This window comes from Octopus sinensis, linkage group LG1 (genome assembly GCF_006345805.1).
Source record: "Octopus sinensis linkage group LG1, ASM634580v1, whole genome shotgun sequence".
Classification (NCBI taxonomy): Eukaryota; Metazoa; Mollusca; class Cephalopoda; order Octopoda; family Octopodidae; genus Octopus; species Octopus sinensis.
This window is the reverse complement of record NC_042997.1, coordinates 205973110-205995444: the sequence shown is the minus strand read 5'-3', so window position 1 is coordinate 205995444 and position 22335 is coordinate 205973110. Positions and strand designations below refer to the sequence as shown.

Genomic DNA, 22335 nt, shown 5'->3' with positions numbered 1-22335 from the left:
TATTTAGCCAGAGGAGAAGCTGATAAGAAGAAATTTGCCAATGTCCTGTGTCATGAAGACCAAAGACTTGAAGTATTTCGTGTTGCAAGACAGTGTGTGAGAGAGAATCATGATGTCACAGGAGAGAAATGTGTCTGCATCGATGATGGCTCATTTGCATTTAATGAGGTTGCAAGGAAGGAGACTTGGAGACACCACTCTGTAAGGTTGCTAAATGAAGAGAATGAATGGGAGAAAGAGAGTCTGCCAAATGTCGACCCAACAGAGGGATTAGCTATCTGAATTAAAAAAAAACCTTGGTAGATAAAGCAATTAAGGGTATGAAGGCTGGGAAAGCCCCTGGCCCATCAGGAATCACTGCAGAGATGCTTAAAATACTTGGCAGTGTAGTCTAGTCTTCCATATAGTCAATTAGGTGATACATTAAGGAGTCATACCTATGACAACATATTTTTTCAGAGGCATACGACTGGTTTCAATTGTCTTAGCAGCTGCATAAATCATTTCATTTAATTCAGTGAGATCTGGTTTTAGTTCTTGTATAATTTCCTTTGTTACATAGTTTCCAATTTTAATTTGTTTTCTATTTTGGATTACATTTGAGAATTTATGAAGGGGTTCTCTATCATGCATATTGTTGTGCCTTGCAACTGCAAGGTTATTCAAGATTTTCTGCTTCAGTTCTATCATAGACTCTCTATGTTCTTCAGTAAAGGTGCAGTCTTCAAACACTGTTTCTTTACCACTTACCTTGTTATCTTTCTCAGGTTCATTACAATTTATTTCTCCAGACGTTTGCGTATTCTGGTCAGATGGCAGTCTTCTAATGGAGACTCGTGTAGAGTTGCTCTCTTCGTCTGGTTCTTCATTTCCTTGTTGTCTTATATTTAAGTCTTTTTTCTGCTGCTCACTTGATTGTGGTTATTTCACTATCTGTGAGTCTTTTATTTCTGAAGATATCCCTCCTAACATTTGCTAACTTGTTTTCCTCCAAATATAGTCTGTTGTCTTGATTTCGTGTTCTCCATATTTGATAAGAGCATGTGGTGTGTTTCATTTCAGATGATCAGCCTAATGCATAATACGAGGCATACATTACTTCTGTATACTCTTCTTGGGTCCATTCTGTCTGTGGTGGTGGACTTGGAGGGCTTGAGTTGGGGCAGTTCCCATTCAAGTGACCATCCAGGTTTATATTCAGAGAAGAGTTTGTGCCAGTGGATGACTTTTCGACCCCAGGCTGGCTCTCTCCTGGGGGGAAGTGCTTCTAGATTGACCATAGGACAAGCGATTTGGTGTATTGTTTTAGTTTTCCTTTGTGTTTTGTGAGACATATCAGTGCTACACTAAAATTATTAGTATTGAGTGCTGTATTGTGGCAGATGTAGAGCCGGTTGTTGTCTCTGCCACTAATGTCATTAATGCCATTAGTTACTTTAACCTTGCTTTTACAGCTTTGCTCATCGTTAGTTACCACCAATACTGCCTTGATCTGTATGGTTGTGGTTAACCTTTGTAGCCATGGTGACAGTATAACTGTTATTTATTTAAAACTACCATCTTTGCTCCTACTACAGTGTGGTATTATTAAATGTTGTTTGGTTTCGACTTTTGTCTTGTACTTGAGATAATCATAAATATGTAAAGGTTGAGGAAGACAGACCAAATTCTACAGATCTGTAAATAGGATCAGCAGATGGTAAGACGGTCAACAATGGGCTTTCACATTCCTGTATGATCAGGAGACAAAAGAAGCTTCACACCCTTGGGGTCAGTAGAGGTCAAATGTGTTTACTACTACTTGCAATGGAGAGTGCTGACCTTGAACTTGAAAGGAATCAGTTCACCTTGTTATTATTTTAATTACTGATAGGGAAAAAATTATATATATACTAGCAGTATCGCCCGACGTTGCTCGGGTTTGTTTCAACCCTTTAGAATTGGAATTTTTGAAAATTAAAATTTTGCATTATGTAGCTTGTTATTCTCTTTAAGTGAACATTTTTCTGGTTGAAATACACTGAAAAATGGCGACACAGCAGTCAAAAAATCGTATAAAATAGGGATTTTCATAGAAAAAAAGCACCTTTTTTATGTAAATAATTTTTGGTGTTAACATGGTCCGATTTGAATTTTTTTCTTCTACTGAAGGAAGAGCAAGCCTTCTTCTACCATACTCTCAATTTTGGTCAACTTGTGCTGCAGGGTCTCGGAGGAGATAGTGTTAGTTGAAGGCTACCAAACCTGCCACACACAGACAACTTCAGCTTCATATATATAGAGAGATATACCGACGTTCACATCATTGAATATTTGAATTTCTGAACTTTTTTGTTAATTCAAAAAAATTTTTCTTCTCTTTTTGATTTGCAGTTTTCACAATTGTGTCGTTTGTATATATTGGCAGGTGCTTCCTCCATAATTTTTATCGTGCATTTCTATTGTTGCAATAAAAAGTATGTTTACAGATTCAAGCAGTGAGGAAAAGAGAGGTAAAATTCTCACAGAAAATTGTAGATATTAAAGTTATGAATTTTCTAAAGATGATTGTTTATACATCTAACCATAGAAAGCTATAGAGTATGTTTACATTTTTGAATACTCAGGGAGAAAAGAAAGGAAAGAAAAGGAGGGTAAAATTTTCAAAGAAAATTGTAGGTTTTAAAATTTACTAGAGACGATTGTTTGTATGTCTGAACAGAGAAAACTGTAGTGTTCTTAGAATAAAGAGGATGTTTACATTTTCGAATACTCAGGGAGAAAGGAAAGGATGGGTATTCACAGAAGTTGTAGATGTTAAAGTTTTTAAAGCTGATCGTTTGTGTGTTCGAAAACTGTAGGTATGTAAGCTTCTTATTTTGAGAGAAATTTAAAATACTTGCAGGAAATTGTAGATATTCCAGTCTTTGAGAGTTATTTTTTCAGTTGTCCTGCTGGGTTGTTTCTGTGTCTTCAGCTGCTGAATGGTCAGAGCAGGGAAGAACACATCCAGGTGCTGTCAATAGCTGACACTCTTCCATTATTGTTATTATTATTATTATTATTATTATTATTATTATTATTATTATTCTATGTTTGACTTTTGCTTTGTATTTGTACAAGTTGGCTCCAAGTCTCACACAGAGACCTCAAGAGACAACAAGTTAGAAGTTCATGTTGGTGTTATACCTAGGGTATCATATATTTGGTTTTGCACATAGTATTGTTCTAGAGAATGTTTAAGAAAACATAAGAAAATTATGAATTTGTTTTAAAATTTGAGATTACTTAGACAGTATTTTATGTAGGGTATGGGCAGTTCCCATGAGCACTATCTTTTGAATTTCTACCATTTTGGTGTTTCCTGGTATCTGAGCTAGGGAGCAATCAGCCCCTTTTTCAGGGTTATTTTTCAGTTGTCTTGCTGCTTTGTATTAGTGTTTCTGTGCCTCTGGCTGCTGACTGGTCAGAGCAGTGAAGAACATGTCCAACTGCTGTCAATAGCTGGTCATTGTAGTCATCTTCTTCTTCTTCTTTGTATTATTATTATTATTATTATTATTATTATTATTATTATTATTATTATTATTATTTATAGTTTCTTTTCATGAATACTTTATTTCAGCTGCCTTGGTACCGGGCATCCTCCAGAGACCAAGCGTAGCAAGGGCAATTTTGTTTTGCTGTGCATGCAAAACTTATCCCCACATTTATTCCATTTTAGATGGAGAGTGCTTTCTGTAGTGTATGGGCTGTACCCATGAAAGTAATCTTTTATAGTTCACAGAGATTGGAGTTACAAAGGAGTTGCTTTATATAATTCTCAGCTCCCTTCTTTATCATTCCCAAGGCACCAAATACTACTGGTATTATCGTAGAGCTAAGCTTCCACATTTTTGTGATTTCAATTTGCAGATCTTTACAGTGAGAAAGCTTTTCGCATTCCTTTCTTGAGACATTTTGATCTTGTGGGACAGACATATCTATTAAGACAGACAAGTTCCTCTGTTGTTGTCCTTGATCACAGTGTCTGGTTGATTGGAGTCAATTTTTCTGTCTGTTTGTATTGGGAAGTTCCAGAGAATGGTGATGCCTTTGCCATTTACTACATCCTCTGGATGGTGCTTGTACAACTTATCATGGGATTTAATTTTGTAGGTATTTTAGAAGCAATCCGGTGCATGTACTGACCTAGTTTGTCATGTCTTATCGGGTTCTCCTTTTCACCGAGGACTGAGCAGCCAGAAACAGCATGATCAATTGTCTCTGTGAATTTCCTCCAAATCCATCTTTAAGGACATTTGCTTGGTAGATAAGCTCTGATCTTGCTCTGCAATAGCAAAACCTTCTGTTTCCCCCTTTCAGACCTGTCCCTTGCAGCCATTGGCATGTTAGATTTTGATCAATATCTGGCTTGGACAGGTGGTTAGGGTATTTTCCATGCAGGAGTTTACCCTTCCAGTTGTCTTCCATGTTATTCATGCAAGCCTTCTTTGCTTTTTGTTTGATGTCTTTTGCATCAGTGATAGGTTTGTCACCATTTGGATCTCTTTGCTCTTTCTGATTGTTAATTTCTAAATCAGGAGAAGCAATGGTAGGTCTGTCAGTAGTTGGGTGTCTTTGGTCATTCTTATTGTTAGCTTGTAGGTCAAGAGACTTTTTTAAAATTCTTGACTAAGATTCATGACCGAAGCTTGCTTGGAATCTTCATGCTTCAGTGAAGTTCATGAGAGCACATCACTTGTTGTATTAAGGTTCATTTCAAGGCCTATTATTGCTGATTTGAAGGATAGCTCAAGCTGTATCAGGCCTCTTCTGCCTATTTTTCTTGGGAGATAAATCCTGTCTACATCTGATTTTGGATGGTGCATTCGGTACCTTGTAATGATTTCACTGGTCTTTCCATCCATATTCTGTATGTCAGTGAGATTCCACTTAATGATATCAAAGCTATACGTGGTTACTGGTAGGGCCAAAGAATTGATTGCATTAATTCCTTTAGCAGCATTTAATTCTGAGTTTAGGACCATTCTTACCCTTTGGTAGTATTCCTTGCAGATTTTCTCTTTTATTTTAGAGTGCTGGATACCATCACCTTCATTGGTTCCCAGATATTTGTATACTTCAGTTTGGTCTAGGTTTCAAATAGCACTGGTAATATCAAGTTCTATGTTTTCTGCCCTTATGAACTTCCCTGCCTTGAAAGTAGCCTTGGCACATTTATCAAGTCCGAATTCCATGCCTATATCAGAGCTGAATTCCTTGACAATATTCAGGAGCTCTTCTAATTCTTTGTTGTTTTTGGCAGTTTTAGATCATCCATATAGAGCTGCTGATTAATTTTCTGGTCAAACATCTTACATCCTCTCTTAGCATTATTCACTTGTGTGGATAAAGGGAACAGAGCGAGGCAGAAGAGTAATGGTGAAAGATACCACAGGTGATATTGATGTCTGGTGAGGTGGTATATCCTTGTATTTGGTTTAAAATGAAGCTGGTTCTCCACAAATTCATGATTATTTTAAAAAAGTTCACAATTGTTGGAGCTGTCTTGTAAACTTCCAGGGCCTTGATGATTCATGCATGGGGGACACTGTCACAAGCCTTCTTGCAATCTATCCAAGTGGTGCTAAGGTTTCTGCATTTGGATTTGCAATTTTCAATGACCATTTTATCAATCATTAATTGGTCCTTACATCCATATGAACTCCTTTTACATCCCTTTTGTTGTGCCACTGGGAGTAACTTCCAAGAATTCATATACTCTATTCACTATCATAGATGTTAACAGTTTATATATGGTGGTGAGGCATGGTATGGGTTGGTATTTTGCGGGGTTAGTAGTTTCTTTTGTTTTTGGTGCAGCAAGTCTTAATAAACCTTTATCAGTGGTGATATGACGTCATGATCATGTTGACTAAATAGCTATAATTATTAGTTTCCCATTGGTTAAAATTACTACCCATATTTGAATTCTAACTTTTGCCAAAGAGAAATCTTTCATGAAATACAATTCTTAGAATTCAGATATTAGCAGTTATAAAAACCTTGATTTTGGGGAAATATATCAGTATTTATTGGTCTTCTACTTGATTCCATGACACTTTCTTGAGATATTGGTCATTGTCATGCCAAGTCTTGTCTAATTCAACTATTTTGAATTGTTGTTTAAAAGTCTTTCTAGTTTAGTAATGAAAGAATTAGATAATTCAATCTTCATGTCATAAACTCTCTACAACAGTTTTCTTTTGACTTCTCTTATAAAAATATATTGTAAATATTAAATGTATGTAAATTAATTGATTTAGTAAATAATTTCTTTTTCTTCATTTTCTTCAACCTGTTGATGAAATTTATTTCTGCAACTATTGAAACTGTTATTATAGCGGTGAAAAAGAGTGAGCTTTCTTATATTCAACATGTACATTCAGCGACCTGGTGTGTATAACTCACCACAGTGTTTAGATAGTCTAAGCTAGAATTTATGTATGGTGATAAAATACTTATAATTAAGTTATAAGTGACAGATTTATCACCACAGATTCCTGCTAAATAAATATTTATATTTATTATATTTTGAAGTCGAACATATTATAAACAGATTAAATTATCTAACGGTTATAGGTTATTTCCCACTGTTATAAATTGCCACTCATCATTTTTCTCAATACCCATGCTGTTATAAATTGGTGACCAACTGACATGGATTCCAAATTCTACCCTGGAGAATAATCACCATTATAAATTGAGGAACATTCAAGGCATGAGATGCGGGAATGCGACAATTAGTCTGTTATATTTTATGGCATACTCCAAAAATCATTATTACAGGATTTTGAAGAATTACCCTGAATTTACAAAACCATTAGCTCTAAACACCAAATGTGTTCATTCAGTCAGTCATCACATTGTGACCCATGGACCACCAAGTTTTTCCAAACCTTGTAGACTATATCAAGAGAAATTAAAGATTGCTAAGGCCACATTTTGTCACATGTTAGACCTCAGAATAATTCAGCCTTCTAGCAGTACTTGGTCTACACTTTTAGTTTTGGTAAAAAAAAATCTCACAGACTGGCATCCATGCAGAGATTTTAGACAGCTTAATGCAAAAACACTACAAGATAACTATTCTATTCCACATATCCATGATTTTGCAGCTTCATTGAGTGGTTGTAATAACATTTTGAAAATAGATTTAGTTAGAGCATACAATCAAATTCTTGTTGAAGAGAATGATATACCAAAAACTACAATTACAACTCCGTTTCACTTGTATGAATTATTTTGTATGCCTTTTGGATTGAGGATTCAGAGATTCATTGACAAAGTAACAAAAGATTTACCTTTTGTATTTGCTAATATAGACGATATTCTCATTGCTAGTCCGCCAGAAGAAGTTCATGAAAATCACTTAAAACATATTTTTGAAAGACTGACTAAATATGGTATAGTGATAAATCCATCAAAGTGTGTTTTCAGTGAACGCACTGTATGTTTTTTAGGTCATCTCATTGATAAAGCTGGAATTCACCCACTGCCAGACGAAGTTGAAGCTAATAACAAATTTCCAATACCAAATTCTTTACAAAAAGCATTGAGAATTTTTAGGACTCATTAATTTTTAGAGACGTTTCATTCCACAATTGCACAGAAATTCTATTTCCTCTAACTGAATTATTAAAGAATAGGAAAAAGAAAAATGAAGCTATAGCTTTAAAAGGTGAAGAATTACAGGCCTTTCATTGCATAAAAGGAAAACTTTGTGAAGAAACACTTTTGAGTCATCCGGTTCCTGAAGCAAAATTATCATTAGTAGTTGATGTTGGAATCGGTGGAGTTTTACAACAGTTTCATTGTGGTTCTTGGCCACCATTATCATTCTTTTCAAAGAAATTCAAGGCACCAGAAACGAAACACAGTGTTTTCGGCTGAGAATTATTGGCAGCTTACTTGTTAACTAAATACTTCAGACATCTTCTTGAAGGTAGGTCATTTACATTATTTACTGACCATAAACCATTGACACATGCACTAAAAAATTCTTCTGAAAAATATTCTCCCAAATAAATTAGACACCTTGATTATATTTCACAGTATACTGTGGATATACAGTATATGAAGGGTGTTGAAAATGGATCTTTTCACTTTGACCGGCAGATTTTAAAAATAATTTCTTTGTAACTAAACACTTTTAAACTTCGTATGCTGGTAGAATGTGTCGCATAAAACATCTTTTTCTCTTGGCTTTCTTGAGAAAATTCTGTATTTTGTAAGCTATTTCTTGTTTAATTTCTTGTATTTCGGCAATTTCAACCAATTAATGATGTCTTTTGAGGTGAATACAATTACTGCTGTTGCTTGCAACAAGTTCAAGAACAGCTTCCAGTGGTACGTGTATTTGTTTACATTTGAAGAAGATCGTCACTTTCCGTAAAATTTTTATTTTTTTATATATGTGGGGTTAGGGTGAGGGTTAAGGTTAGGGTTAGGTGTGATATTTCTACTGGTATTTCTAGACCATTTGTGCCTGAAAGACATAGAAAAGTTGTTTTTTCTACCTTACATAATTTATCTTATCCTGGTATTGGAGCTTCATTAAAATTAATATCGAGTCAATTTGTTTGGCCCAGCATGAATAAGGATATTCGTTCTTGGGTTCAATCGTGTATGCAGTGCCAAGAAGCAAAAGTGAATCATCACATTAAAGCACCATTAGGTACTTTTGCAAATTCTGATGTTCCTTCTTTTACAAGTAAATTACAAAATATTAAAAGTTTCCTCCCTTCCGATATCAATTCTTGGACTCATGTATTTATATGTTATGATGCTAGTCATCATTCACTGAATTATAAATACACTGGACCTTTTAAAGTTTTGTCAATTAAAGATAAAACTATAACTTTGGATATGCATGGTAAGAAACAGATTATCAGTTTAGACAGATTTAAAAACACTGAATAGAAGGCAGAGGTGATGGGAGTTGCAGAGAGCAAGCTCATCATTCAAGCCCATGGGTTGACACAAAACATCGGATGGAAGGCAGAGGCGATGGGAGTTGCAGAGAGTAAGCTCATCATTCAAGCACCATTCAACCGTGGGTTGATGTCAGTGCTGCCTGACTGGTTCCCAGTGCCAGTGACACGTAATAAGCACCATTCAAGTGTGGATCAATGTCAGTGCCACCTGACTGGCTCCCTATGCCAGTGACAAGTAAAAAGCATGTAAAAAGCTGTAGAAACCTTGCCAGGTGAGATTGGAACCTGGTATGGCCTCCTGGCTTGCCAATCCCCAGTCAAACCGTCCAATCCATGACAGCATAGAAAATGAACATTCAACAATGATGATGATGATGTATTTGTATCTATATAGATAGATCGATAGATAGACAGATACACATGTGATTAATCTATAATAGTGGTTAATATATTCTTAAGGTCAAATTTGAATCACTCATAAGAACTTCTAGCCTCCATCGCTAAGTCAGTTCCAAACCAAATTCCATTCAGTTTTTTTTTCGTAATAATGGTCCATCCAAATCTACATTTGGATATAAATAATTGAAATTTCATCATCATCATCATCATCGTTCATTAGAAAAAAAGTTAGGTCAAAATATTTGAGGTGAAAATGAGAAAGTCAAGTGAAAAATTGATTTTGAATCAAAATATTTGAATTATTTTTAAAGAAATTGACTTTCAAAGAATGTGCTCAATGAGATGAATTTTTTGTGAGGAACTCATTAAAAGATATTAGCCACAAAACAGTGGTGTGGCTTTAAATGACCAAAAATATGTTAAGTAACCCCCCAAATTGACTTTAAATCAAAATATGTGAATTATTTTAAAAGGGAATTATACAAAAGTTGTGTTAGAATGAAAGTGCTCTATGATAGGAATGTTACAGTGAAAATATTGTCAATAAATATTAGCAATAAAACAAATGACAAAAACAAAAGGTGATTATTTTTAACGAATTAAAATATTTCTGTAATTTTAAGATATTTAGCATTATAGAAGATGGTAGATGATGTCAGGGTTTGCTTAAGGGTACAGCTTAACTGAAATTAAAAAGGTACACACTTTGATTCTCTGTAGTGGCTTGTGAGGCCATTCTTCTTTCTGTGTGTCTTTCAAGGGTATTTACCTCATCTGCTAAGCTGTTTTCACAGCAATTCTATATTCAGGTTTGTTTTATTTTCTGCAAAAATATCACCTCATTTGGTACCTCAAAGTTTGTCTCTCAAAATATATCATTCACCCATGGCAGTCAGCATTTCTAGGATTCATCACAAATTCAGTTATTTTCAATTTAAGTTGATATTTTGGAATTTGAAATTTCTTTGTATTAAGCAGGTGTATGCATCTTGGGAAGTCATCTGGGAGCGAGAGGTGGAGTTACCGTGATGGTTCAGAAAAATCTGGATCTTGCAATACAGATGATCTTCCTGGATCCGGAAGGTAAGTCACTGGTTTTGGACGTGAAAGACTGTGAAGGACATACTTTCAGGCTAGTTGCTGTCTATGCATCATCATAATGGACATCATGACCATGATGTTTATTATGATGATGCTCATGATGATGATGATGATGATGATGAAGATGAAGATGGTGATGATGATGGTGATTATCATAGTGATGATGATGATGTTGATAATTTTATAATGATGAAGCTGATGATAATGAATGTGCTGACAATGGTAATGATGCTGATGATGGGTAAAGGTTTTATTGTTTTATTTCTGTAAATTTTCACAAGTAGTATTTTTGAAAATTTATGTCTCAAAGAGAAAATTTTAGAAAAATATGATGTATGTATGTCTGTGTTTGTCCCCCCCCCCCCAACATCGCTTGACAACCGATGTTGGTGTGTTTACATCCCCGTAACTTAGCAGTTCAGCAAAGAGACTGATAGAATAACTACTAGGCTTACAAAGAATAAGTCCTGGGGTCAATTTGCTTGACTAAAGGCACTGCTCCAGCATGGCTGCAGTCAAATGACGGAAACAAGTAAAAGAGTAAAAGAGTAAAGAGTAAAAAATAAATAAATACCTTTCTCTGCCATGATTTCAACAGGTATTTTTACTCTGCAAAATGAAAAGAAAATAATTAGGAAAAAACATCGTTAAGGCATTGAATACATCATTTGTACTCAAAGTTGTTTTTCACTCCCTCTCTCTCATATTATTTCTCTTTCTCACAGTTAAGGGAGAGATGAAAATCCTTCCCCTAGTTATTTGAAACAACATCCTAACACCTCCAATATCCACCTGCATCCAATTCTTCAAGTGGTTCACGCACATCCGTGCAAGTGAAGAATACTGCTTACAACATGCCTCCAACCATAATGTCTACAGAATGACTTGTGGATTCGGATTACTCGGTCAAATGTAATGCCTGTCTATTCACATTGTTTTGAATCGATGCCATTATCACATGGCTTAACCCTTTTGTTACCGTATTTATTCTGAGATGCTCTGTGTTTCTTTCAATTATTTTAAGTATAACAAAGAATTTAGTAAAATAACTTAGTTATCATTAAGCTAGTGTTAGGAACATAAACTGTGACTAAGGTTTGGTGGAAGATTTTAATTCAGAACTTATGAAAACAAGACATTTGTACTACAGAGCCAGAGAGGTTTCAGCCAGGTTGGTAATGAAAGGGTTTTAAACATTGTGATAATGTGATTATTTTTTTAGCATGACATTGTAGGGCAGGTGTTCTAGGGGCTGGATCTTGCCAGTTTAAATATAAAACATGTTATATTTTTGGGCCAGATATGGCCAGTTTAAACGCTAAAAGGTTAATTGACAACATTGTGCAAGGTAATAAGGTTTACGTGTGTTTGTGAGAATGTACAAAAGATATTTTCACATTTAACAAAGTCAGCTGAATAACATGTTAGCCAAACGTGTGATAGAAAATGAATGCACAAATGCCTGTGTTTATAAAATCAAAATGTTTACCAGTTGACAATGGTTGACAGCAAGCAAAAACACTGTCCAGTTTTTAAGCTGGTAAGAGGTATTGTCATGGAAGGTGCAAACAAGGGGCTCTGTATGATTTTGCTCAAAATGCAAGTGAGTCTGCAGTGTGTCTACCATCAGCAAGTGAAGTCTGCATATGTGTGTAGTAGGTTCAGAGAAAGATGTGCAGCAGTTGGACAGTCTTTTCCCAGTGTGTTTTCTGCCCACAACACCTTGGTCTTGAACCACATAATACAGCAATGGTGATTGGTCAATTGTTTCGTTGGGGTTGTGGTACTCCTGTCACAATGCCAGTCACCGTGACTCCAGCTAAAATGTGGAAAGCAAAGAAACCAAAACCTGCTGCGTTTCGTTTTTTAACAGATTAATGTGCAACTTTTGGGTTACAACTGGCCAATCAACAAGGCTCAGCAAATTCTCAACAAGCCATTCTTTGATGCCTTACCAATGCATTACATAAAGAATCTTCAAAGTTGAATGTAATTAGGAGTAAGTTGACTGTGCTTGAGGTTGTTTTACCAATCTTTGTGCATATAACATGAATAGACATTCTCTCTTACTGCTTTGATCAACCAACTTACAACACACATACACACACACAGTGTCTCTCCCCCTCCCCCCTCTCTCGTAATGAAACTCTAAAAGGCAACATATTATTAAAGACAAGCATTTACATTAAAATTAGATTTAGACAACTTATTTTCCTGTGCATACACTTGATAAACCTCATTCAGATGTTTTACATGTTTTGTAAATACAACTATCTTACAACTTACGGAAAAATAGGTGTTCTTTCTGTTGTACAATGCCAAAAGTTCTGGTTTCAATTTCACCAATTGTATTTCATTTGGAAAATGAAAGGCTGCCACAAAATGAGTAAGACAATGTACTATGTGCTGCTTCAGTTCTTCAGAAAACAGACTCATACACATTAATATCCATCCGAAAACATCAGAAACATTCAGACATGCCAAAAGAATAACATTTTAAAATCTAAATCAAATGAAAGAGGATCAGGGAAAAAATGGCACAGGATATGAAATTAATGAAATTAGACTAAATATAAGAAAACCCAACATAAAATATTCTTCTTCTTCTTCACGATCTGCTGGAATGTTCTGTTCGTGATACATTTACCCACCATGCAGTTAAAGAGAAGAAATTACTGAAATTAGTCATTACTCGTTGTAACTTTTGGGAAACTTGAAGATTATCAAATTAGACATTAGTATGAGGAAAAATCGACTTGGAATCCAGCAGAGAAATCAATATTGATTGTTTAGCATGAAAAATTATCCAGATATTTTATTAGCAACCTCAATTACAATTGGGTCAAAGTTGCAGAGAAATTTCTTGACAAAAAAAAGGGGACCTGCCCCTTGACTATGCTTTGTACTTCCACAACTTCAACAGCAATAACCAGTTTTTATCCCCAAGTATAATGTAGCAATACAAAATGGTGATGCAATGCTTACAAAGTAAGGGATTTCACACAGGGAGGAAGAAAATAACAAGAAATCAGAAGTTACTAATTTTGCCCCGTTTACTAATTTTCAAACCTACCCCCATTAATATGTGCGCACCCACCATGTATTTTTATGGCAGACCTGGTGCACAGTTACCAACCCCAAAACCAACCTTTCCGATTATTTTTATTTGCACTGGATTCCTGTTTTCGATGATGGAGATTCCAAACATACAAACAACCACACTTTTTTAATGTAAAGATAAACGCTACACCTGTTAAAACCATGAAATTTGGCAAAGGTAAAGAATGTGTACACCACCCATTTATGGTGTGTTTTTCCAAAAACTCTTTTGAATTTCTGCTTTCAATATAGGGGAATATGGTTTTGTCAAAAAATCCAGTTTTCAAAATTTTGATTTTCCCCCACCCCTGCCCCAATTTCTTAATGCCCGTTCCTCCCCTCACACACACCCATCATCTCCCTGCTTTCAAAAAACTAAGAACTCAGAATGTTTCACTTTCGTCTGATGTTTCACAAATGCATAGAATTCTATTGAAATAGCAGATGTCAAAAATATCAGACCACCACCAGAAATCCCAACGTGCTAGAAACAACAGCTAAACGACATTATTTCAAGAAAAACTTCCCTGCTTTCAAAAAAGCTAACAGTAAAACATTCGGAGGTGATGGGTGCAGGTTGGGGGAAGGAATTTGAGTTTCTTTAAGAAAAATTGAAAATAAAAAATTTGTAAAGATACTTAATCTCTATTTTTCTATGTGGCTTTACAAATTCAAATTTGGGGTGGGGAGAGTTAAGGTTATTAACATTTTGAAAATGTATTTTGGAGACAAAATCCTAATCTTCTATATGGAAGACAGGAACCCGAAGAAATTTTGGTAAAAAATAATGAGGGGAAGATAAAGTTTCTAACTACACTCATCACAAATACAAGTTGCAACATTAAAAAAAAGGTCATTTCAATTAAAGTTGAGCTGTAATTTTTTAAGTCACACTGAAATTTTACAAAATTCCATTTATTTTTTTCCCAACCATTATTTCCAAATTCATTAGCAGATAATTAAAGAAAAAATGGCAGTTATTTGCAGCTATTCCAAAAGACCACCTGCCCCTTTCTCAAGAGTCACATGTCTAAGTAAAAATGAGTGGTGCCCTTTCCATGACAAACATTAAGCAGATGATATTTAGCTGTCTGCAATATTATTAAAAAAAATTGATTTCAATTGGAGTCAAACTGAATCTTTCTCCCTTTGAACATCAAATTTACACACCTATGTCAATTTTAATCCCTTCAAGACCTGAAAATTTGGGGGAGGGGGATGAGTCGTGTACATTGGCCCCAAAACTCAACTGGTACTTATTTTATTGACCCAGAATGGATGAAAAGCAAAGTCGACCTCGGCGGAATTTCAACTCAGACTAACAAAATATGTATATAGATATGTGTGTGAGTGTGTGTGTATACACACACACACACACACATATCTATATGTGTGATATCCAACCAGTTTTCGCTATTTAAATTAGCTTTTCAAGGGACATTGTACAGTAATCAATACTTGTGACAAAGGGGTCTCGCCATTTTGGATGCTTGAAAAATTAGAGTGTGGACCAAGGGAAGTAACAAGGGGCAAGGGGGACAACTAATTCCTAAGTATAATTTTTGAAGTTGTCAAGTTTGTTTATTAAGGTGTGGTCTGTACTTTTGTATGTATTTCTTTACTACCCACTAGGGGCTAAACACAGAGAGGACAAACAAGGACAGACAAACAGATTAAGTCGATTACATCGACCCCAGTGCGTAACTGGTACTTAATGAATCGACTCCGAAAGGATGAAAGGCAAAGTCAACCTCAGAGAAATTTGAACTCAGAACGTAACGGCAGACGAAATACAGCTAAGCATTTCACTCGGCGTGCTAACGTTTCTGCCAGCTCACCGCCTTTTGTATGAACAGGTTTTCCTTGTTTAGGCGTTCTGGTAAGGAGATCGAATCTTTGAATTCGTATACTGGAAAGATTTGGAAATTCAGCATTTTATTTCTTGCACATCTATCAACATGTTCGCTAAGGGCTATCTGCCTGTATTGAGGAAACGAATCTGTTCTTTATGCAGCGTGACTCTGCATCTCAAAGTAAGGCTCATTTGGCTCACATAAATGTGGCCACCTCCTGAGCAGGTTTGGACATAGTTAAGGTTCTGGGAAGCATATGTGAAGTTGGTCTTAATTGAGAATTTTACTCCTTGCTGGAATATAAATTCTGAGCCTTCAGTTAGGTATGGGCATGTACCACAATTAGGTCATCTGCATTTTTAACTGTTGGTATCATATGTATTGAGTATAGTTTTGCATTTGTTAGGAGTCTCTTGAGTGATTTGTCTTGTCCTTTGCATTTTAGTAATTTATGTGGATTTAGGATGTTGTTCATTTTTGGGTCTTGAGTGAGCAGAGAGAGATTTTGTCTAATTGTGTTGTATGCTTCATTGGTTGTGGGTTGATATGTATGGGAGTGATTTAAAGTGAGGTGTGGTGTTTTGTTTTGTTACCCTTAGTATGTCTGTGTCCAATTTCTTGACACATTCAATTCCATGGTCTATAAGTGTAGGTGGGTATTGACGTTCAATGAGTGTTATTCTGAGGTCTTGTAGGCAAAGTTCCCGAGTGGTTGTGTCAGATACAATTGTACAGATCCTTTTTGCAAGATTGAATGGGATACTTATTTTGGTGTGTTTAGGATGGCATGAACAGAAAAGGAGATACTGTTTTGAGTCTGTTGGTTTGTAGTAAATGTCAGTTGCAATTTGGTTGTTGGATTTTAAAAATCAAAATGTCCAGAAATGGGAGCTGTTTCTTGCTATATTCCATTGTAAATTGAATGTTGGGGATAATATTGTTCAGTGTGGATATAAAATCCAGGAGTTTATCATAGGTTTCATTCCAGATGATAAAACAATTGTCTAGGTACCTTTTTCAGTTTTCCCTTATATACTGGTGGAATGGGGTTCCAAATTTTTGGAGCGAAACTTCATATAAGGTAGATTCAAAGAAAACCATTATTAGGTTTGCAAGGACAGGTGCTGCTTTTGTTCCCATCGCAATACCGTATTTTTGGTGGTAGTATGTTGCATCAAATAGGAAGTAATTATTTTGTAGGATGAACTTCAAGGATTCAATGACAAAAGTCTGGTTTATGCGATCCAGGAGAACTTCAGGGTATTTTTCTAACCAGAATTTTATTGCCTCTATTCCGTAGTCATGTGGAATGTTGGTGTAGAGGTTGATGACATCGAAGGAGACAAATAGAGCTTCTTCATTGGTGGTTTTTGGTAGATGCTCTAGCATGTCCAGATTGTCTCTAATGAAACTTTTAATGTATTTGAGGAAAGGTTTCAATAGTATGTCCAGAAATTTGCTTAGGCAGTGTGTTTCACAGGCTGGGCCCACAATAATAGGTCTTCTGGTGTTGGGATATTTATGTATAGACCTGGATTCATTTGCAGGCATTGGTAATAATTTGACTCTTGTGGATTTTGAGGAGGCCATAGAAAAGGCTTGGTTTGCATGTCATCAACCTCTACACTTCTCAACATGTTTGTTTCTGTAGCTGCTCTTTAGCAAAGCAGTTCCTTCCTTCACCACAGTCCTCCATGTTGTTCTGTCCTCAGCCCTCTCTTCCCAAGTGCTGACATCCACCTCACACTTGGAAAAACTAATTTTGCAAGTGTCCTTATACCTCAGTTTTGGTCTTCCCCTTGGTCTCTTGCCCTGAGCCAGTTTTCCATAGAGCAGTTGCTTCAGGATTCGATGGTCATCCATTCTCCTAACATGCCCCAGCCACCTCAGTCTTCTCATACACAAGAAAGCTGTCATGCTTTGAAGATTTGCCTGCGCCAGCACTTGAACACTGGTGACCTTGTCACGCCATGTTAGCCCTAAGATCTTGCGGAAGCATCTGAGATGGAAAATGCCGAGGCACCTTTCCTGTCTGCTGTACAAGGTCCATCTTTCAGATCCATAGAGGAATGTGTTGAAAACAAATGCTTCATAAATCCTGATCTTTTTATCTAGATGTCTAATCTCTTGTTCTTCCATACTCGTTTTGTCAGCCTTCCAAAAGTTGTTGCTGTCTTCCCTATCCTGACATTAATCTCATTCTCAAGTGTAGTAGTAGAGGAAATGGTAGACCCTAGATAGAAGAACCTGTCCACTGTCCCAAGCTGTTTGTCATCAAGCTTGATATGGTCCTTCACTGTACCCTCCAGAGTGAGGATGACTGTCTTCTTTACACTGATGACCAAACTGAAGGTTTTGCATGCTGATGATAGGTGGTCCATCATTATTTGTAGAGTTAATTCAGTGTGAGCAACAAGTGCGACATCGTTGGCGAAGAGAAAATCTCTTATTGTTGCTCTATTGATCTTAGTCTTGGCCTGAACTCTAGAAAGATCAAAGAGTGACCGATCAGTTCTCCAACAGAGGTAGACATCTCCTGGCATCTCTTGAAATGCATACTGCAGCAATACAGCAAAGTAAATGCTGATTGGTGCGAAGACACAACCTTGTTTTACTCCGCTGTTGATGTTGAAGCTATCTGATATTAAACTCTCAAACTGAATGGTGGCCTTCATGTCATCATGGAATGAAACAAAGAGCTGCAGTAGTACTGGGGGACAGCCACATTTTCCAAGCACCATGTACAGTCCCGATCTGCTGACTGTATCTAATGCCTTTGTCAGATCGACAAATGCTATATATAGTGGGAATTGCTGCTCCCAGCATTTTTCTTGCAGTTGACGAATGGAGAAGAACATATCCGTTGCTGAGTGGTTAGATCTAAAACCGCACTGGCTCTCTTGTAGTACTCTTTCTGCTGGCTTTTGAAGTCATTTCATAATGTCTATCAACATCTTGCTCCTTTGTGTCTTCTTGTCAATCAGCTGGTTACCTGTTGCAGACTTGAGAGGTGCCACTTTACTCACTGTTGGTGCGATAGCAACTCTAATCTTTTCAAACATTTTCCTGATGTTACCCATGTCACTCACCTGTTGAATTTCTAAGCATAAGTTATCCCACGCTGGTTGGCACATTTTCTAGTTTCTTTTGGAAGGTTGGATTTTGCAGCACGTAGCTGTTGCTTTCTACTTTCTATTGGCTTTCTCTTGTGCTTTATGAAGAATTTGCGCTTTTTCTCAAGTAATGGCATTAGTATTGATGCATTGGCTTTGATCTAGTCCTCCTTGGAAAGTCAATCTGTTCCAAAGGCCCTTGACGCTGAATCATATATTGCTGATTTCATGTTGTTCCATATGTTGTCAGGGGATGAGCTATCTAAATTTTGGAGCTGTTCTTCCACATATTCTTGAAATTTGGTTCTCATTGCTGGATCTTGGGTGTTTTTTGTGTTGTTCTTAGGTTTTTTTGATTTTTCGGCTCTTGGTGGGTTTTTTTTTTGTGACCATCTTTACCACAGATGATCTGTGTTACAGTCCGCACTGTGGAAGGATCTTGTTTGCTTCACAGTGTTGACATCATTCTTTCTGATGTTGATGAAGTTAATCTAGTGCCAATGACCTGATCTTGGATGGCACCAAGAAACTTTATGCCAGTCTTCGCCATTGTAGAAGGTGTTTGTAATGTACAGGTTGTTATTTGTGCAGAATTCTAAGAGTCTCTGGACATTCTCATTGATTTTCCCCAGTCCAAACTGTCCAAAGCAGTTGGGCCATGCTTGGTGATCAGCACCTACTCTTGCATTGAAAGTGCCCATGAGAAAGAGTTGGTCTGCCTTTGGGACACTGTTGATCACATCCTGAAGTTCCTCGTAAAACTGATCTCTCTTCTTATTTTCTGCTGTTACAATCGGGGCATAGGCACTAATGAGATGGTTCCTTCCAGTTTTAGTCCCCACTTCCATGATAGTGATGCGCTCAGATATACCTTGAGGAGTACTGATCTTGTTCAGCAATCTTCTGTGTACTGCAAACCCCCACACCATGGATTCTCCTCTCATCTTCTCCAAGACCCTTCCAGAAGAATGTGTGATTTCTTTCCCTAACGGAACCAGAGTCAGCAAGTCTTGTCTCTTGCAGGGCAGTGATGTCTACATTCAGCCGGGTGAGCACCCTGTCAATGATTGCCCTTTTCCTGGTGTCCTCTGTCTTGTCCAGGTCGGTAATGTCCCTTTCAGTTGTCATTGTTCTGACATTCCAGGTCCCCAGTTTCAGTGGGATCAATTTCAGTTTTCTTCCTCCTTTGCCAGGTGCTGGGCTTTACATCTGCTTTTCAGTTTTTATCCTAGCTCCATACACACTTAGCAGCGGACATACGTGGTGGATCAGCACTTTACTGACTGGGGACTGTCCAGTTTAGGACAGGCGGTAGCTGATCAATGTGATTGAATAATCACTCCCATCATCGAAGATGACCCATGGCGACATCCCGCTTCACCAAATAAGGAAGCCTTATAACCCATAATCTGCCACTCCTGTGTTGTTTCCCTTGCCTCTTACAGCAAGGATGAAGAGTCCTCTCTAAATGCTCTTTTTTTTTTTTTTTTTTTTGCAGCATCCTCCCAGAAATTCTAAGTCCTTGGCTAAATGCCTGGGCTCTGAATGCATGGAGAACATGCCTTACCCAACTTGCACAATCCCCCTCTCAACTTCATTGATTTACTCCAAAGGAGAGACAAGGTCAATACAGGGGCTGCCAGAAGATAGTTTGGATCATTCCTCCCTATCAACTGCTCTCCGGAATTTCTGTTTGGGTTTACTCCTTCGCCTTTCATACTCTTGTATGTGTCTACAAGGCAGCAGAAACAGCCGCAGGTTGTACCATCTACTGTCATTTTGGTAGCAGCACTAGTCTAACCTGACACATACTCACACACACACACAAGGATATACATAAATAAATAAATAAAAATAAAGTGTAAAATGATATATTAGATAAGACATGCCATTAAGAAACAGAAGATAATATATATACATAAAAGTAAAATATATATAAGTAGAAATATAATTAAAATATGACATATATACATATATTACAGACTTTTTTTCTTTTACAAACATTTTGTTGGATGGCCATTTGAATGTTCATGAGTTCCTCCGCCCTTTGACGGGTCTTATTTTTCATCCTGCTGGGTATTCAACCAACCCTCCTCACCAAGCAAGCTGGGTGGGGTTGCCAGTTTAGTCGCCAACGACACGACCATGCAACAGGTTATACTGGGTTACATGTTACCAGTAGCACTCTAAAGTGACCTAACATATATATTTTTATATTTCTCCTAAATATACATATATATGTTAAGCAGACCCCTTCCTAGTTCGAGGTGCATTTCCTTAACTGCAACATATTCATTGATTCATTCATTCATGAAAGTCTTATCACACAGTCACTTATTCTCTAAATTTTGTCTTAGATTGTCTGACGGAGAACTCTCAGATTTCTCGAGTCTATTTTACTATTATCAACTTTTGCTGTCTCGTTAAACTATGCTAACCCTAACCCTGCCCCCCCCCAATTCCTCCTACGTGTTCTTGACCACTCCCCCCTCTCTCTATTTTGCTGTCTGTCTGTCTGTCTCTCTATGTTTCACTCTGTTCTCCCTTTTCCGATTACCACTCGCTTCACCAAGACTTCCTCCACCGCCATCACCCTATATAAAATAGCACACACACAGGGACTCCCACTTGCTTTCAATCCCCTGCCGAAGAATAACGGATCGCTGATGTACAGATAAGAAAATTTCTTCTTGTCTTTTCAACCTCAGTTCATCTACTCTAGTATTTCTATGCATATCATAGACCCCTTCCGCTATTCTTTTCATTATTCTGTCTATTTCAGTAACATGCCATCATGTAAATATAGTTTTCAATAGTCTCGTCTTCCTTGTTGTTCCCTTAAGATAACCTTAGTTCACGCATTTCCTTAACCCAACATATTCATTGATTCATCACACAGTCACTTATTCATTCTCTAAATGTTGTCTTAGTTTATCTGATGGAGAACTCTCAGAGTTTTCAAGTTTATTTTACTATTATCAACATTTTCTGTCTCGTTAAACTATGCTAAGCAGACCCTTCCTAGTTCGAGGTGCGCCTGCCCTTCCAACCCCTCCACCTGTACCGGAAGTTCCTATCCTTGTCATCCCTGGGTTGCCTCCCACGAACACTTCTAAAGGCTTTATGCCATCCCCACCCCTAGTTTAGGGCTATCTCCTATATAAGGTAATGATCATATAGTGCAAAAATATGAAAGAGTAGTGTTATGCAGGTTGAACTGAAGGCTATTGTACTGTTTGTTTATGAATTCTGCCAAATGCGAGTTTTCTTTTCAGGTACATGAAGCAACTGTCCCCCGTCCCAGGGTCTCATGGGCCCAAACCTCCCACACCATCAACGTTGGCACACTGAAAGGTAGGTCTAGTGAGATTGTTGAGATGCTTGAACGGAGAAATGTCGATATGTGCTGCATCCAAGAAATAAGGTGGAGAGGAGGTTCTGCTAGGTTCCTCACAGGCAAAGAACAAACCCGAGCAATGCCGGGCTATACTGTTAGTATATATATATATATAGTAGAAGGACCTGAACCCTTCAAAGGGATGTTTAGCATCCAAGTTCCTGAAGAAAATCCTAATTTGTGATTTCAAAAGTATTATATTTTCCTCAAAGTTACAAGGAAGGAACTGGGACCTTGTGAATCTTGTGAATTTTCCAAAGTCTCCCCCCCCCCCACCTACCCGCCCCGTTGCTTTCCATGCATTTTTGTTTTCATATTCGTTTCCTATGTGGATGTGCAGTAGAAAACCAAAATCATTTTCCTCAAAGTTATGAGGGAAAAACATCGGATCTTGTGAATTTTCCAAAGTCCTCTCC

General features: G+C 37.1%; 2 protein-coding genes and 1 long non-coding RNA gene across 4 annotated transcripts in view; 1 reads left to right on the top strand and 2 right to left on the bottom strand.

Moving 5' to 3' along the window:
- The window catches only part of LOC115209613, a 67949-nt gene that overhangs the window by 42447 nt on the left and 3167 nt on the right, over positions 1-22335 (bottom strand). Inside the window, exons 1-2 of one of the 2 annotated variants that reach the window (XM_029778069.2) lie at positions 12744-12837; positions 11032-11066 (exon numbers count right to left, since the gene is read on the bottom strand). In XM_029778069.2, the coding sequence (XP_029633929.1) occupies positions 11032-11044 (13 nt within the window). In that variant the 5' untranslated portion in view covers positions 11045-11066; positions 12744-12837. Of the gene's footprint in view, positions 1-11031; positions 11067-12743; positions 12838-22335 lie in introns of those variants that run through there. The other variant, XM_029778061.2, reaches the window with a different exon arrangement.
- LOC115211065 (protein mono-ADP-ribosyltransferase PARP14-like) overlaps positions 1-22335 on the bottom strand; it is a 554188-nt gene that overhangs the window by 530573 nt on the left and 1280 nt on the right. The window lies entirely within an intron of this gene.
- LOC118765962 lies at positions 789-19712 on the top strand. The gene is made up of 4 exons (XR_005001869.1): positions 789-799; positions 7764-7770; positions 13937-13946; positions 19272-19712. It is a non-coding gene; the product is annotated as an uncharacterized LOC118765962 (long non-coding RNA).